The sequence below is a fragment of the Patiria miniata genome, unplaced genomic scaffold, assembly GCF_015706575.1.
Source record: "Patiria miniata isolate m_02_andy unplaced genomic scaffold, ASM1570657v1 HiC_scaffold_20, whole genome shotgun sequence".
Lineage (NCBI taxonomy): Eukaryota > Metazoa > Echinodermata > Asteroidea > Valvatida > Asterinidae > Patiria > Patiria miniata.
In genome coordinates, this window is record NW_024037059.1 from 41,380,322 (window position 1) to 41,397,276 (window position 16,955).

Consider the following 16,955-nt stretch of genomic DNA (forward strand, 5'->3'; position numbering starts at 1 on the left):
GTAAACTTAAAAAGGGTTCTGTCCTTGGTGCGCACTGGATTGTGAATCGCCCAAAGTGCGCTTGTTAAGACGTTTTAGCATGACAGTATGTGTGATCACACTGATTCCATAACAAAACTGAAAATGGCGTCATCTGAAAATTACGACCAAAACAAGAGGGGTTGGATCATGGTGGCCACAATGTTCGTCTGTTATTTGGTGGTGTATGGTAACTTGAAAGCGCTGGGTGTCCTTCTCATTCCCATGACCAACGACCTGGACAGTGACATGTGGCTGGTCGGATGGGTTTTAGTATTCTTTGGAATAATGCATCATAGCATGGGTGAGTGAAAAAACTCATTGTGGTACTAGAGGCCTTGATTTGCTCTCAGGCTGTCGGAGTTGTGCACTGTGAGTCCCTTCTAACTCGACTTTGGATAGCCGATTTAGTGGTCATTGTTCTAAAGACGGCAGTAGCATTCACTGAAAGTGGTTTAATGATAGCCCGTAATCACATCGTACAATAGGGATAATGCCACTCCATAACAGTCATTTTGAGAGAAAAAAATGGCCGCCATCTTAAGCTTGAATCTGATAACCGTATACCCCTCACAGAATCACCATAACAGATTTGATACTTGTATTGTCATTTGACTTGAACAAATCCGTTGTAAAATCTAGGTTTTTCTTTCATATTTTGTGATACGCATTTGCACTAGTCCAAAGCCTGGTCAGTAATGATTGTGATTCCTTTATTTCGGCAGGGCCTATCGTCGGAGCTGCGTGTCGCCTGCTGGGCAGCCGTCCCATGATGGTGTTGGGAGGACTTCTTAGCACGCTAGGCATCATGCTGACGTCGATATCAACCAGCGTTTTGGCATTGACCATTGTTATTATTGGATTGGCAGGTAAATTACTTTGTTCGAAATTGTTTCATAATACGAGAGACTGAGGTGTAGATCTGGAGACAAAGGTTGCCAAATCCAATGACAGGATAAAGTTTACCGAGTGATTCAATACCATTTCGTATTTTTATCATTGCTATTCCAGCGTATTATGCTTTACGTTAATGCATATGGATCCTTAAAGTTGACCACATAAAGCAATCTGCTTTCTGAACATTTTTTTTCCAGGTATTGGATCAGCACTTTGTTTGTTCATTAGCTTTGCAGTAATGGCTACATACTTTAAAGAGAAATACGCACTCGCCGTTGGAATATCAACACTGGGTGTTCCTGTTAGCACGATGGTTTACGGACCCATGACCCAGGTACTTCTGGACACCTATGGCTGGAGAAGAACCATGCTCTTACTGGGAGGTGTCTCGTTTCATCTGGTGGCGTGTGCTATGCTTATGCGACGCAATCCATCTTCCTCTTCACCAGACACTGAGCAGTACCAAGAAGTTCCGGTAAGCGATGAAGACGAAGGCAAAGAATGGAGAGAAGGGAGAATTTGCCTTAATAAAACTGATACTGATGGTAGAAGTTGCTCAGATCAAGACCATTGTGCAAGGGCTCGGCAGTATTGCCGACTTATCATGGAAGCAATGGATTTTGCATTGCTGGCAGATGTTAGGTTTGTTCTGCTGACTGGTGCAAATTCCGCAGGTAATTTTACCTATTATGCGTGGTTGGTTTACATGGTGTCACACGGGCAGTTTCAGGGTCTCAGCAGCACACAGGCTTCGTTTCTTCCCACTGCGTTCGGAGTTGGCAACGCCATCGGAAAGTTGATAGTGCCTCTCTTTCAGCAGGTTGGTATAAAACCGTCCATGACATTCTGGGGGTGTTTCGGGGCGAGCCTCGTGTGTGTATCGCTCCTCCTAGACGCCTTCGTCAGACCGTTCATCGGACAGTTGGCTCTTACTGGACTCGTAGGCGTTGGTTACGGTGTGATGTTCCAAGCCATTGACGTCATGTCACGGTTCATTACGACGGATGACCGGTTGGTTAGTGTACTGGGCTGGCAAGGACTGTTGAGCGGCGTTGGTGGTACACTTGGCGGATTGATAGCAGGTTTGTTGACAATTTGAGATATGTGTCTACATTATACCTTTTCTTTTAAAACAATTTCTGTTTTCCTCTGTCACATTTTATGCAGGATCTGTAACTGTGCTGTATATACCGATTAATATCCTTCAGCTAAGCAATAAAGCTTCCGATTAACAGTGTTTATTGAACAAAAATGGACGTATGATCATGATATCTATAAGGCTGTGGCAAGGAGTTTATTTCTTTATGATGTTAATGCGTTTAATAGTCATGATTACTTTTTAAGTATATTTAGGAGCGGTTCAGTTTAAGATGGCACTAGTGATGTATTCACGACCGTTAACATATTACCGACACTGGTATCTAAAAGGAAATATCTTTTTTTTTTCAGGGCAGATTTACGAGTGGACGGGAAGTTTCAGCGTGGCTCTCTGCTTGTTTGCTGGAATGATATTGCTATCGATTCCCCTATTAGTTATTGAAGCTTTATACTCTAAGCGAAAGGCCTCGGTGGGTCAATAGTGATGATGGGCCAAAGAGGAGTGAACGTTATAATTCAAATTGAACGTTAAAACATGTTATACATGTTGGAAATATAATCACCAAGTACACGTTGTATATTCCTTCATTAGAATCTGGAAGAGATCATCTATTTGTAAGTTTTGGATCCAAGCTCATGAACTCTCACAGGTATAGGAGTATGCTCCCTCCTCAGAAATCAAATTGTACGGGAAGAAAACTAAGGGACAGTACCTCCTCTACTCTAATTATTAATCGTTGTAGAACTGACAGATACAAAAACTCGACCATACCAGCACTGTCCAGAATTGTTTAACTATAGGAGAACAGTTCCCTCTTTCAAATAACCTCCACGTTTTAAATTCTTTTTTACATGCATGTATGTTTTTTTTTGCAATTTGTATGTATTTAATATTGATAAACAGTTTATACATGCATTTTAACATCGCTCTAGTTTTTAATAAGTCTGATCCAGTTTTTATGCTATTATTATTTCAGATATTTAAGTAATTTTTTTTTTTTTTATACCTTATCAACTTTTTTAAATATTGTATAATCCAGGATCTCGTACTTTTAAGATAAATCTCCTTTTATTTATATGTTTTACATGTCTTTTATTTATATGTTTTATATGTATCAATAATGTTATACTATTGTAAGCCGGTCTCTTCAGACACATTATAGTGGCTGTCGACTTTGTTTTTTTTTTTAAAATAAATACTGCTACCAGAAAACTAATAATTACTGCTATTGCTTATTTTATTGAGTTATATTTTTATTGTATAATGAAACCAAGAAACCCTCAAAAGTGCCCTATAGGCACTGCAGTGTAGCTCGATCAAGCCAGAAGAAACCTGTAAGAAAAGACAATGAGAAGAAACTACAGTAGTATTTAGAAAAAATTTCCGGCGTAGACACAGCAGAATTACCATTAGTGCATATGAATAATTAATTCGCCATAATTACAAAACCCTTTGACCTATAGTCATGAAATTTCTTGGGTATGTTTATGAATAGTAGTTCTATGTATGTACTAAGTTTCATAATTTTTCGTCACTCGATGACCGAGATCTTATAGGGGCGGAATCCGCCCCCCCCCCGCCGGCGAGAGATGATCGAAATAGCCCGGCCCTTTTAGGGTTAATCAATCTTGAATATTAACCCCCAAAATGAGTTAATTAAATCGAAGCTCATTATACCAAACTACAGGTGTACATAAATGTGTTTAGCAGGATTTTAAATTTAAGCAAAGTCCCATCAACCTTGGTCATCCACCACCAATGATCCATTCTTAGTGTGCCTTTCGCTTGGCGTAGATAGCCTCGGCCAGGAACAAGGGAATTGACAGCAATATCACTCCACTGAAAATGCACAGGGCTATGCTGAAACTGCCAGTCCACTCATAAACCCATCCTGTGAAACAAATAAAATAAATACTTTTCATTGTTTTATTAAATGACTTTATCTTTTAGGTCATTTTATAACAGAAAAACCCAGAAAGAAAAAAAAAGAATCAATTTATCAATATTTAAATTGGTAAGTGAGATGTAGGGTCTACATTGAAATTAGTGGATGGAGATTTTGTTCCCTAGAGAGGTAAAGGGTATCGTGGAATAAAAACAAATAAAAGTAAATGTAAAATCTACACACTAAGGCGGAACAAGTATCAAAACAAACCTGATATCAATCCGCCGAGTATCCCAGCAACGCCAACAAACACTCCCTGCCAACCCAGTACACTAACAAACCGGTCATCAGCATGAAGGAACCGTATCATAACGTCATTTGCTTGATACGTCAAGGCGTAACCAACGCCTACGAGTCCGGTAATCACCAACTGTCCGATGAAAGGTCTGACGAAGGCGTGTAGGAGGAACGATACACACACGACGCTCGCCCCGAAACACGCCCATAGTGCCATGGATGGTTTTATACCGACCTGCTGCAAAAAGGGCATTATCAGCTTGCCCATGGCGTTACCCACTCCGTACGAGGTGGGCAGAAACGATGCCTCAAAATCGCTCAGGCCCTGAAACTGCCCGTGCGGCACCATGTACACCAGCCATGCTCTGTAGGTGAGAGAAGCCGTACATCCAGCGCAGATCAGCAACACAAGCCTCACATCCGTCAACAGTACCAAATCGATTGCTTTCAGGATGTTTTGGCAACACTGCCTCGCCCTATGTTCACGATAGTTTGAACTGTTGTCCTTCTTTTCTTCCTCATCACTGACTGCAACCTCCTGGTATTTTTCCGTGTCTGGTGCAGAGGAAGGTGGATTGCGTCGCATAAGCACAGCACACGCCACCAGATGAAAGGAGATACCTCCCAGTAAGAGCATGGTTCTTCTCCAGCCATAGGTGTCAAGAAGTACCTGGGTCATGGGCCCGTAAACCATCACGCCAGCAGGAACGCCCATCGTTGATATTCCAATAGCCAAAGGATAATTCTCCTTAAAGTATGAAGCCATAGTTGCAGTGTTGATGAACAGACTAAATGCAGAACCAACACCTGCGGGAACAAAATTTTTTCTGTCAGATGTAGTTTTCCATTACAATGCTAGGTGGTATGTATGTCAGAAGGCTCCATCATCAATGCCCATGGCTCGAAAGGGTAAAGTTCATTGGCAACTTTGTCAATCTTTTACCACTTTCTTACTAGTGCTTTGCAACATTCACTTACAGAGAAACACTACGATAACTAGTAATGAAACAAACAAGTACAGTCACTTACCTGATAATCCAACAATAAAAACAGCCACTGCAAAAACACTGGTTGATATCGACGTCAACATGAAGCCTAGCGTACTAAGAAGTCCACCAAACACCATCATGGGACGGCTGCCCAGCAGGCGACACGCAGCTGCGACGACAGGCCCTGCAAAGATGAAGAAGGTAGGCCCTACAACTTGAAATTTCCCACTGGAAGGTTTTTGGAATATTAGTGTTCATCGAAAAGCCACAATGGTGGTATGACGTCATCCTGCGTTACTCTCTCATTAGGCAACTACTCGTACTCACCCATACATCTATTCATTATTCCGTAGAAGACGGCGATCAAGCCGACAAGCCACAGATCGCTGTCCAGGTCGTTGGTCATGGGAATGAGGAGGACGCCCAGTGCTTTCAAGTTACCATACACCACCAAATTGCAGATGAACAAGGTGGCCACCATGACCCAGCCCCACTTGTCGTGGTCGTAAGGCGAAGCATCATATCCAGATGGCGCCATTTCCGGACAGTTGCTGAACAGAATAATTATGGTCTTCAAGTTGATACTGGCAGTAGATGCGTGAAAGATTGTGGTCGTTCCTGGCCCCGACACAAATCCACAAAACTAAAATAAAAAAATTCCAAGCCACAACCCAATTAGACAAAACCTACAATTGTTGTGAGCCTTGATGTGTCATTTTTGGTACACGTAATGATCAGACATGCTCAGATCTTGGACTAAGGTTCACGTCACAGCGGTATCACTTACCATGGCTAACAGACTGTGAACAACAGGCAAGAGAAAGGCAAAAATAACCATCTGTCTATTCTGTCCAGCTCAACCGTAACCATTTTAAACCAATTGCAGAATAGGCCGCATCACAATGACCACAAATACCCGATTTTAATTGCCAAAAAAACGGTGTCAGACAGCTGGTCTTTTTACATGGCAATATCGAATAAACATTGATATATTTAAACCCAAAGCAACATCAAATTACCATGGATGTATTCAATTTAACAGAAATGAGAAGTCTTCGAATGGACAACGTCGGTGTATGATAACTACTGAAATGAAAGAGATATAAGCTAGCCTTCGTTTTCAACTCAACACGTAAATACACCGCTTTGCAAATGCCTTTAGAAGCGACTCTCACCGGTGTTAAGCTCGGCTCTGCAGGCTCAACCGGCGCAAAGAATTTAACCTTAGTTTTTGTTTTATTCAAAAAAAAATCATGCAAGCATAGAACAGGGCCGGGTCACAAATTTGGCCAACCCCATTGTGGCCACTGTACGTAAAGCAGATTCGCTTATATGGTAATATATATGCGTTGAATTGGCACAGCAAACTATTGTACACGTACTGTATAGTTCTGGCCAGCATTAATAAGCCGACTTTGATGAAGGACTTGAATTGACGACAATGTGACCGGGCCGGGGATGGAGGTTAAACCTTGATATAACACCAAATTTATCCAAACCAAATATCACCCTCTTCACATCTCCGAAATAAGTTTACAAAAGGGTGATTTGAGTCCGCGTTCTATGATCAACACGTTTGGCCTAGTCTGGGTCGGGCACGCAGTCAGAGAATGCCAGTGACGGGAAATTGATACAAAAGCACAAAGCGGCTTTCAGTATTAGATGTTCGTTAGTAGAATTAATTAGTTAGCAGAAACATTTATTTCAATGTTGCCATTTCCACACAATAAAATGTTACAATGCCGTGTAAACATAATTATACACAGAGCAAAATGCAATGAATTATGTAATTGTGTATAATAATGTACATGGGTCAATACTAGAACACATTTACAACATTTAGGTATAAGGTAAAGCGTCACGCTTTTGTACCCTAACCTATCGACAGACAAGTGGACATGACCGAGAAAATGTGGCTGCATACAACTACAGGCCCCTCACTGAGTAATACATGGTCCCGATTTTCGAGTATCAAAGTAAATCGAAGAACATGAATTCCGCGTATTGGTAGTAGATAGTATGTTTACGTGCAGACGATATTCTTTTAGCCAAGAAGCCCCATTCGTCGGCCTAGCATCACTACAGGCCAAACAAATCATGGCTTTCGATTAGAAAGAGCTTCGATGATTAGCACACGAGTCGCAGGCGCGGATCCAGAGGTGGTGGGGGGGGGGGGGGGGGGTGTCACCTCCAGCTCTGTCTCAATTTTGTTTTTCATAGAAATACATTCTAAATAATGTGAACCCCCCCCCCCCCCCCCGCTCTGACTTTTTATTCCATTTCTTCACCACGCCCCAACAGTTCAAAAACAAGTTTCCGTTGGGGCCCGCATTATGAAGCTCATTCGCACTTCGTTGGGTAAATCTTGTATTTATAACTGGCCGTAATATCTTCTAAAATTTGACCACAAACAACAAAATTGGTAAAGGCATATAGGATTGCTCTTCACTTCTTTCCCATTAATAACATCAACCCAAGCTGTTGAAGTTTCAGTTCAGTGGATTTATACTTTTCGAGAAAACAGTGAAAAGCCGTGAACAACCTTTTGTTCACGAAACACGATTTCGTTAAAATCACTCTTTTCCCCAAAAAATCTGTCAATTGGCCGATCGATGAAAATCATCTACATTTCTTGTCTTCTTCTAAATAACAGCAAGCTAGACGGAATAATTTTGCGAGCTGTTTAGTACCAGTACGATCTTTAATCCAATTTTTTAAAAATAAGAATTCGCGGAAAAAAATAGAGACCATGGATTTACCTTGCATTTGTTGCTCGTATCACACTCTATGTGTAGGCAGGGAGATTCAAGAAATGAAGGATTATTTATTTATCGGCAAACCAACAGAGCGCGTTTATTTGCATACATAAACATAAATAAATGCAAGTCAATTATCGCATACTCATACAATTCAACTGGCATAATGCTTTCAATGAATTTGTTTATCAATATTTATTATAATTGATGATAAAAGCCGTTTACTTAATTGCTAATTTCTAGCAGTACAAACGCTGTTCCCTTTTGAAAGAGATACCAGCAAAATTATCTGCCCGCGTTTACTTATGCAATAATTACTTAACAAGTTTTGAATTGTAGTCGACTGGCAATACAGGCATGTCTTGTGTGCGTTATGAGTGCTACAGCAAGTCAAAATAAAATCACAGTTTCAGAGGGTTGAAAAAGTCCTAAAATCGTAACAAGTGCGAGTGCACAATAAGCTCTGGCGAAAAATGGGACGCTGGTGGCACATATTGGACACCATACTGTTGGTCAATTTTAGGGACAGACAGACAGACAATCTGACCAACCAACCGACCATCAAGTGACATATAGAGGCTCCTGCCAGAGCTTAAAAATTACACCCCACCCACCTTTTGAGGTCATTTCTTCCTTCTGGATACCATCCAACCAACACATGGCACCCCAGGCGCGGATCCAGAGGGGGGATTTTGGGGGTCAACCCCCCCCCCCCCCCAGCTGTCAAAAAAAAAATTATCATACAAATTCCTAAAAAATAAGTCACCCCCCTCCCCCCCCCCCCTGACACCCCCAAAAAATTATCCTGGTATAATGTCCGCCTGTTACAAATACGGTACACCATTCTGTAATCTAGTGTTAATAATCGTCGAATTTGAACAGCGCCCCCTATTGAAATATGGTACCAGCCCCCCCCCCTCCCAGTTTTTGATTTTACGGAGGCCAAGTGTCCGGAGAAAAAAAACCTGTGTACATTTTCAGATTTTTTTGCTGATGAAACCCCCCCCCTGCGAAAATTCCTGGATCCGCCCCTGCACCCATCTTGTTTGAGGAAGATGTTGTACAGCGCAAGCTCTGACTGCGTTGCAAGAAGCCTTGCATAAAAGTCTTGCATGAAATCGATCAAACTGATTCTTTGCAAGAGCTAAAAAAGAATGCGACACAGATGGCACATATGGAACGCCATACTTTTTGACAAATTACCTGATCCAAAATTAAGGGCTACAAGGGGTTGCACACCAGATTCTTTGTTTATTCCACTTCACATAATTACATCACATAATTATTCCAACTACAATTCCCGAGTGGAACTTTTTCCGTCACTGATTAAGGACAGCAACTGTCCACAGCTTCAATTCTGGCTTTTTAAACTTGGACAATCGGGGATCTTTCCAACCGCGCTCACCCTCATGAAAATTAACCTTTTTGCTGCCAGTACTCCGCTTGTTTATAACCCTTTATAGGGTGTTTGAAAGGATGACACGGGCCAATTTCATAGAGCTGCTTAAGCACAAAATTTTCTTCAGCACAAAAAAAACCCTTGCTTAATATTATCAGTATATTGGCCAAAACGCCATGCAATGTACATCGCTTGTGACTGGTATTTAGCTGTTGTTTACTTAGCATAACAATCGCATGACGTTTTGGTGGGTAACCTGATTATATTAAGCAAAGTTTTTTTTGTGATTAAGCAAATTTTGTGCTTAAGCAGCTCTATGAAATTGGCCCCTGACCATAAGGGGGCTGGATTTAGTCTAAAGCATCTTCAGGCAGCCGATGTTGAAACCATCTCCCTTGTGCTTTCCGACCAACCCCAGCAGTGTCTGCTTCTTGTGGGTGCTGCGGGAAGACTCCAGCTCGTACAGGGTGCACAGGTTGAAGAGCATGCCCTCGTCTAGGTACCTAGTAGGGTCACTGTGGACAAGTGTTTCCAGGAGAGCCAGGGCCTCCTTCAGCTTGCCCATGTACAGCAGGCAGACTGACTGGTTGTTGATAGCCTGCATGTAGCGGTAGGACAGTGGAAGAGTTCAATAGGTTAGCGGGTAAAATCTCGACAGTGGTATATTAAAATAGGGTCCTGTTTGCAGAAAGGTACTTCGGGGGGGGGGGGGGGGGGTGTCCTCATTTTTGGCACTAAATGGGTTTGATGATAGTTTTGAACAATATGAAGTCCGTTTCAATTCTCCAAGTTCGGAGCGGGGGGAGGGGGAACACACGGGCCTCAAGATCAAGAGTGGAATGCCCACCCAAATAGGCCCCCTTCACCTTTAAAACAGCATCATCCCTGACATGTTTCATCCAAAACTGTTAATCGATCTCTCCATTTTCTTGTTTATGTACTCACTGTAAAATTTTCCGGATCAATCTCGAGCAAAGCATCGAAGGACTTCCTTGCTTCGGGGTACTGGTTTTGAGCCATTTCCATGAAGGCCCTGTAAAGATTGCCAGTTGCGACAATTATGCACTCAGCACTGATTCCCTCCTTGATTTTTTTTGTAATTAGATGAACTTTGCATAAAATAGTTTAGTGCTGAAAGCGAACCCTCTGGTTCGGTTCTGGTTCAGTTCTGGTTCGGTTTCGGCAACTGTTATCCAAACATTGGTTCGGTTCGGGTTCGGCAACAAATTAGAATGTCTATACAAATTGCTGCGGAATAAACCTGTTAATAGTCTTCGTGCACAATAAATCTGTTTTAGAGGCCCTTTGTAGCACCCAGTCCAGTGCATGCTTTGCACGCAGACTGGTTTTCGACAAATACTGATAAACTGGAATGGTATAATGACTGGTATTCAGTTCGGTTCGGTTGTGCCATGTTCGGCAAAATTTAGTTCCGTTCGGCGGTTTGGCTGCAGCACTAGTTTAGTTGCTACTCACTTATTCATGAGGATGTTTGCTTGGGATGTCACATCCTGTGCTCCGTTGTAGCTTTCCTCAGCCTTGGCGTACACCCCCTGAGCACCTTTCAGATCTCCCAGCTATTGACAAAAGATACCTCAATGACTTTTATCATCATAGTGGTTAATTCAAAAGCTCACAGGTCCATTTCAAATTCATTTATGTTTGTTTGTTTGGTTTTGATTCCAATAACAGCTGCACTCAAAATGAAATGAACATGTGGGATAATAACAATAATAATAACAATGCGTATTTATCAAGCGCACGTATCCACCAGTATTGGTGCTCAAGGCGCTACATCATTATTACCCTGATCATTGGGCCAATGAAGCACTCTAAATACCATCTCAGCTCCCTGGGGAGTATACAGCTTGATGTTGCCATTTTGGTGCAAAGCCGCTAAAATCAATCACAATAACCATCTCTGCCCTCACAGGTACCCAATTAAGTGCCTTACCCAAGGGTTAAATGTAAGGTTGAAAAAACAATGACGGGAGCATGACTTTGCACGTGATTAATTAGGAAAGGGGGGGCACAAGAAGAAGACACAACAACCAACCTGCAAGAAGATTCGTCCGATGCCAGATAAGAGGTTGGAGGCATTCTGGGGGTCCTTCGTGAGTAACGTCTCATATACAGAAGCAGCCTGATTAAAATCCTAAAATAATGCAAAATAAAGGAGATATTGAGATTGGCTGATACATGAAATACTTTTAAAACTTGTTTACAATTAGTTACATGAGGGTTTTTATACTTCGTTTTACTTATTTCTTTTAGGAAGGCAATTTACTCAACCAAATCCCTGATGTGTGAAAATTGGCTTAACTACACTAGACAATCCACATGTTTCATCGAACAGTGGCTGCACTAATTTGGCAATGACATCAACTGATCAATATTGTACCTTCATTGACAGTAGGCAGTTGCCGATGGAGTATAGCACCCGGACTTCTCGAAACCTCCACAGATCGATCGATGCTGGAAGATTCGGAGATACAAAAGTCAGCTTTTTAGTTATAATACCAAATTGTGAATGAACATTTGGACAAATTTTGGCTTTAAAATATTGGTTTCCTTGGGAGGAATGACAGAGAGGGAACAGGGGAGGGCCAAAAATGCGGAAACTGGTTTAATTTTTGTACATTTATGTATATAATGATTTTGTATGGGCCAATTCAAAATGTCACTGGAATGTTCCTGTTCAAGGGGCTGGGATTGGGTCTGTATGTATAATGTTCACTTTTGATTACTTTTAAATACATATTTTTTTTCATTCTTTGATTCACTTTGGCTGTTATTGTGTGTGAAGTGGACATCATGAGTAGTGATGCTTTTTTCTGTAAAAAAAAAAAATTTAAATGGAAAAATTTGAGTCGGATATCAGACCAGTTACCATAGAAAACTTGACTGTACAAAGATATTGCACCCACCTTGTCTGTTGTCTTCTGTCAGCTCGATCTCCTTGCCATACTCACTCATACCACTCTCAAGATTGAACAAAATCTGAAAGGCAGAAAGGACAACAAGTTATTAATAAAACTTGCATCACTATGTAAGACAGACTCAATTCAAATTTCTACCGTATGGTTCCTGATTATTTCTTACCTGATTAACTATATCCAGTATATGGTAGAGCCTATTCAATGCGTCCTGGTATTTTGCCAAGTAGATCGGCAACTCGGCATGCAGCACACGGAATGAGAACGGCACCATGGTTCCTAAACTCCCAAAAAATAGTTTCAAATGTTTTAAAACATGTCAAACTTTTTCAGCAGATGATTCATTGAGTAGTTTTGTGGTGCTGCTGCGGAGCCAATGCATACTTATAGAAAACAGTTGCTAGTTGTTTCCTTTGAAATATGTTTCTCAAGCGTCCAGCAGAGACATTGGACTGGTTGTTTCATACGCTATACTATTTTCATTGTTGTGCAAGGTTTGCTACAAAGATTTACCCTGCCGTCCGGGATAGAGATCTGGGTAGTACTCGAAGTAGAGATCGGGCCTGTCCAGATTGCCGAAGGCTTCACACTCGACCTCCACCATGCTGTACTGCTGCAACTTGATCAGAAGAGCCAGGCGCGTCAGCCAAATCTGGGGAAATTTGTTTTTAAAAGGAATTAAAGACAATCTCACTATGTTTAATCTTGTATTGGCTGTGTCCATAACCGGTGCACACAGTTAAGGCTGGATGCAGGGTGACCGTAAGGTAATGGCAAAATCTGCTAGATGCACTTCAAAAATCTGCTAGATTTAACAAAATCTTTGAAATTGCCTATTATTACTCGAAATACATTGTAAACACTTATACTCAATGTCCTTAAACAAAAACAAAAATTATAAAATTTCCTTTAAAAAAAATGAAATTATTATAGTTTTTTAAAATGTGCATGTGTCTAGCCTGGCTTGCAGTGGTCTAAAGTACTTTACTGTGTACCAAAACACGTCAGGGAACCTCAAATTGAAGCTTTTTCAAAACTAATCAGCTATATCTTTTTCAAATCTGCCATATTTTTCTGTCTGATCGATCACCAATTTTACAGAATTCTGCTAGAAATCTGCTAAAAAAAATCATTCTGCTAAATTTTCTGTCAAATTCGGGTTTTTCCCCCAAAAAAGTCTGTCAAATTTAGCCGAAATTCGGCTAAAATGGTTACCCTGGCTGGATGCACAACTGATTATGTAACTGAACTGCTGTTACAGATTTTCTTTTAATTTTTTTATATTTTTTTTATATTTTTTTTTATAACTGTCCTTGTTTATGCATCAGTTGATAAATATAGTCTTGTTTCCAGCTGCACAAACATTTGTGTCTTACCTGCAGCGACTGGGGTGTGTGCTTGGAGGGTAGCCCTGCTTGACCTTTGCCCTGACCCATAGAGGTCAACAGAAGCCCTGTCAAATCAACTGCCGCCCGCAAGCAGCCAGTATCCTGCATGACGTGAAGGGAAAAACACATTATGAGTATAAAGACTTTCTCTTTCAACGTTTTTACCACTGGACCCTGTGGCACCAGAATGTTAAATAACCTAAGCCATGTTAAAAATCTATTTCGTACTAAAACACTCCGTCATTTGGCACTGCAAAAAAACACGGTTTTATAGTCACAACCATTATCTGTATATGTACACTGTTGCATCAATGATGTTGCAGCCGTAATATATCACATGATTTGCCACAACTTGTGGGATAATGTGGTATCACGGTTCTTTCTTTCAAAGGATATGAAACTTTCTCCAACAAAACCTGGACAGAGTCGACAATTTTTTCATATTCCTGAGATCCTCAGAAATGTGAAATTGTGGGATAATCATTGTACATAATATTATTAACTTATATGTGTATACATGTACATGAGCATGATGTAGTGAAAGAAATACAGCTGATTCGCACTGTTATTGGCTGACTATCAATAAACAGAAACATTTTTACTTACCAATAATTTTTTCAATCCAGCTTCGTCATGTGTGACTTGGTTGGCTGTTAGCGCCACACGCTTACTGGCCTCTGCCTCCCCCATGTACCGAGACACTAACTCCTTCACTGGATCGCCCTGTTTGGGATTAATGCATTATTCATTAACCCTACTCTCTGAGGGTAGTTTACTGCATGTCAGTTGGTTATGCCAATGCCCTCCAGCTGCAGTTTATTGGAGGATACTTTGATGTAGCAGTGAAGGCTCCAATTGGCAGGAGTTGGAGGCCCTGGAGGGTGCCTGATACTGACCAGCTGGGGGCACTCACTTTGTTATCAGAGGACTCTCATTTTTCTCTGTGGCATGTATTGGAGTGCCTGTCCAGTTACCCTTGAAATGACATGGCAGATATTGGAGGGCCATGCAAAAAACATAGGAGATTTTCTTGAGGCACAATTGGCATGCGTTGGAGGGTCAAGTAGGGTAAGGGTTAATGAATTATTCAATATACCACTGTCTATTTCAATACATGGAAATGACATTATGACTTTGCATGTCATGAATTAATCATCACATTACAATTTTTGTTTGTCTTTACTTAGAAAATTGTGTATTAGGCCTAAGTGCCAATTAAAATAATCTTTGCTTACTTGTGGGTCTTCAAGAACGATTCCCGGCATAGTCAACTGAGCTCTGTCGACAAACTCCGTCCCTTGCAAGGCCAGCATCCTATTGGCAAGAACCTTCTGCGTTGCACTGGAGGACAGCCAGGCATCATGTCTGCGGTCGCTCTGGCTTGTGCTAAGTGCCGCGGCAAAGATGTCCTCTCCTTGGGTGGGGCTCATCGGTGCAAAGAGTTGTGGCTTGGGAGGGGTGGTCTGTTTCGGCTCTGGTTGGGGAGTCTTGGACTGACTGGTGGAAGGCACAGGCGATAACTCTTGTTGATCTGATAGCAGTCCTGCTGGTTGTTCAAGGCCTTCCTGCGATATGGGAATAGATGTTCCAGACTGGGTCTTCAAGAAAGCCACCTTGAAGGGCTCACCTTCCATTTTGTCTTGAACATTGCAGACATGGGGGCTAGTGACATCAGCGAGTGGGGAATGCTGGCTGGGAATTGGTTCACCTGGAGTGACTTCAGGGCTATGCTGGCCGGAAGTCTGTCTGGCAAGCTCCAGGAGAGTCTGCTTGGATGATGGAGGATCCTGAGAGGTCCTAGAAGTGTTGCTCTCAGATTGGACCTCCTTGGACGATCCCTCTGTGGGAGAAGGGGGCAAGTTTGACGATGATGGCAAGAGTGAGTCTTTCTGTTGAGGTTGCGGGCTTGCCTCTGGTGCTTCACTTGGACCAACGGCTGCTGCCGTATCTTCATCCATTCGTGGGCTTTCAAAAGATCCCGAGCTCGGGAATCCGTCCCCAGCACTCGTAAAGGAATCAAAGAAGCTCTCCCCATCGGCGTCACCCACCTCGGCCACGTCCCCTTCATCAAAGAAACTACTGATGGGGGGTTGCCCTCCAGGAGCTGTCACCGTCTCCACAGCTACCAAGCTCTGGGGTTGGCCCTCTTCGGCGAAGGGGCTACCCATTTCAGCAAACTGGAACTGACCACCAGGACTTCCGATGGGCTGGGTCTCAAAACCATCCACAGATGTTTGCTTCTTCATGTCCTTGGCTGAAGTTTCAGATCTGTTCAGCTCCTCCTGGGTGGGTTCATCATCTGTACACCTGTCACCTTCGAGGCTCGAGAGACTGGCATCCGGTGCCTCGATGGCAAAATCAGTTGCAGAGCTTGCACTCACGTCTTCGACCAGATTCCCAAAGAGACTTGCATCAAAGGGTTTGGGTGACCCAACTTTGGCCTTCTGGCCTCCCTCAAGCTCTTGTTTTTCCTCAGAGGGTTGGTCTTCAGTTGTGCCAGCCCCAACCTCCTCTCCCGTGGGCTCCGTCTCAGAGATGATACCCTCGGCGCTCAGCGTGTCATCCAGAGGGACCGAGTCTTGGGAGACACTGTCCAAATTGATGACGTCACCGACTGTCGCATTGACAGGGAGGGAGTCAAGGGGATCTGAGAACAGCTCGTTGGATGAATCCATTCTAATCCTGTTTTCCTGGTATTAAGGTTGGAAAAATGTTCACAACTGAATGTTGAAAATAATGTAAAATAAGGTTAGGCTTTAGTAAAGGAGAATTTATACAAATCAAATGTAGCAGTTGCAACAATCATGACAATCCCTTTCCACAAGTCTACGTATTACTACCATTCCTAGTGGCAATCGAATGATAGTAACTTGGGCCTACATCTACACATGTTTATTATATCACAATATCATAATATCTCTTACACCCCCCCCCCCCCCAAAAAAAAGATACACACGATCGAAGTACATAAACTGGGGGCGCGGTTTTGTTTTCCTACCTTCACCCGAATAAAAAATCTGTTCTAAATACCTAAACGGCAGTTGAATGTTGTACTTTCTTGCGATCTCACGATCAACTAACACCGAAATATGTTGTAAGTGTGAAATTATACCGTTCATACCAGATTAAGGTGTGAGAAAAGGACGATCTTCAAGCCACTTTAGCGACGAAAAACACAGCCATAATGGTTAAATGGGACATTATGCGTGATTTGATCAAATGGGGGCGTGCTTCCAAATTTACGGTGGTCAACTTGTCTGGTTTCCAATTTCTACGCGATTATGGTGTTGC

The 16,955-nt window shown here is 42.2% G+C and overlaps 3 protein-coding genes across 4 annotated transcripts; 1 reads left to right on the forward strand and 2 right to left on the reverse strand.

Moving 5' to 3' along the window:
• On the forward strand, positions 1-3,228 carry LOC119729253 (monocarboxylate transporter 13-like). The gene is made up of 4 exons (XM_038201842.1): positions 1-322; positions 744-887; positions 1,113-1,997; positions 2,365-3,228. Exons 1-4 carry the CDS (start codon positions 88-90, stop codon positions 2,493-2,495), a joined length of 1,395 nt encoding a protein of 464 aa, XP_038057770.1. The 5' UTR covers positions 1-87; the 3' UTR covers positions 2,496-3,228.
• LOC119729254 (monocarboxylate transporter 11-like) lies at positions 3,228-5,956 on the reverse strand. The gene is made up of 5 exons (XM_038201844.1): positions 5,513-5,956; positions 5,226-5,369; positions 4,170-5,003; positions 3,755-3,905; positions 3,228-3,346 (listed from the first exon to the last, which is right to left on the reverse strand). The coding sequence occupies exons 1-4, from the start codon at positions 5,721-5,723 to the stop codon at positions 3,784-3,786; spliced, it is 1,311 nt and encodes a 436-aa protein (XP_038057772.1). The 5' UTR covers positions 5,724-5,956; the 3' UTR covers positions 3,228-3,346; positions 3,755-3,783.
• A 3,207-nt stretch (positions 5,957-9,163) lies between these two features.
• Positions 9,164-16,863, reverse strand: LOC119729255 (trafficking protein particle complex subunit 12-like). 2 transcript variants are annotated; one of them, XM_038201845.1, is made up of 12 exons: positions 16,786-16,863; positions 14,900-16,354; positions 14,271-14,387; positions 13,653-13,766; positions 12,790-12,928; positions 12,443-12,555; positions 12,268-12,340; positions 11,742-11,815; positions 11,397-11,495; positions 10,817-10,917; positions 10,286-10,373; positions 9,164-9,938 (listed from the first exon to the last, which is right to left on the reverse strand). In XM_038201845.1, the coding sequence occupies exons 2-12, from the start codon at positions 16,337-16,339 to the stop codon at positions 9,696-9,698; spliced, it is 2,601 nt and encodes an 866-aa protein (XP_038057773.1). In that variant the 5' UTR covers positions 16,340-16,354; positions 16,786-16,863; the 3' UTR covers positions 9,164-9,695. The 2 variants fall into 2 exon arrangements, with proteins under 2 accessions (XP_038057773.1, XP_038057774.1); XM_038201846.1 differs by having other exon boundaries at positions 16,777-16,857.
• Positions 16,864-16,955: the final 92 nt, after the last annotated feature.

Bases quoted from the DNA above. Each gene is read 5' to 3' on its own strand.
- LOC119729253 (XM_038201842.1), top strand. From the start codon at position 88: ATGTGTGATCACACTGATTCCATAACAAAACTGAAAATGGCGTCATCT. The intron at 323-743 runs GTGAGTGAAAAA...TTATTTCGGCAG, and splicing joins AATAATGCATCATAGCATGG to GGCCTATCGTCGGAGCTGCG. The intron at 888-1,112 runs GTAAATTACTTT...TTTTTTTTCCAG, and splicing joins TGTTATTATTGGATTGGCAG to GTATTGGATCAGCACTTTGT.
- LOC119729254 (XM_038201844.1), bottom strand. From the start codon at position 5,723: ATGGCGCCATCTGGATATGATGCTTCGCCTTACGACCACGACAAGTGG. The intron at 5,370-5,512 runs GTGAGTACGAGT...TCATCTTTGCAG, and splicing joins AATAATGAATAGATGTATGG to GGCCTGTCGTCGCAGCTGCG. The intron at 5,004-5,225 runs GTAAGTGACTGT...TTGTTCCCGCAG, and splicing joins TTTTATTGTTGGATTATCAG to GTGTTGGTTCTGCATTTAGT.
- LOC119729255 (XM_038201845.1), bottom strand. From the start codon at position 16,339: ATGGATTCATCCAACGAGCTGTTCTCAGATCCCCTTGACTCCCTCCCT. The intron at 11,816-12,267 runs GTGGGTGCAATA...CGAATCTTCCAG, and splicing joins GACAGAAGACAACAGACAAG to CATCGATCGATCTGTGGAGG. The intron at 10,918-11,396 runs GTTGGTTGTTGT...TTTTGTCAATAG, and splicing joins TCGGACGAATCTTCTTGCAG to CTGGGAGATCTGAAAGGTGC.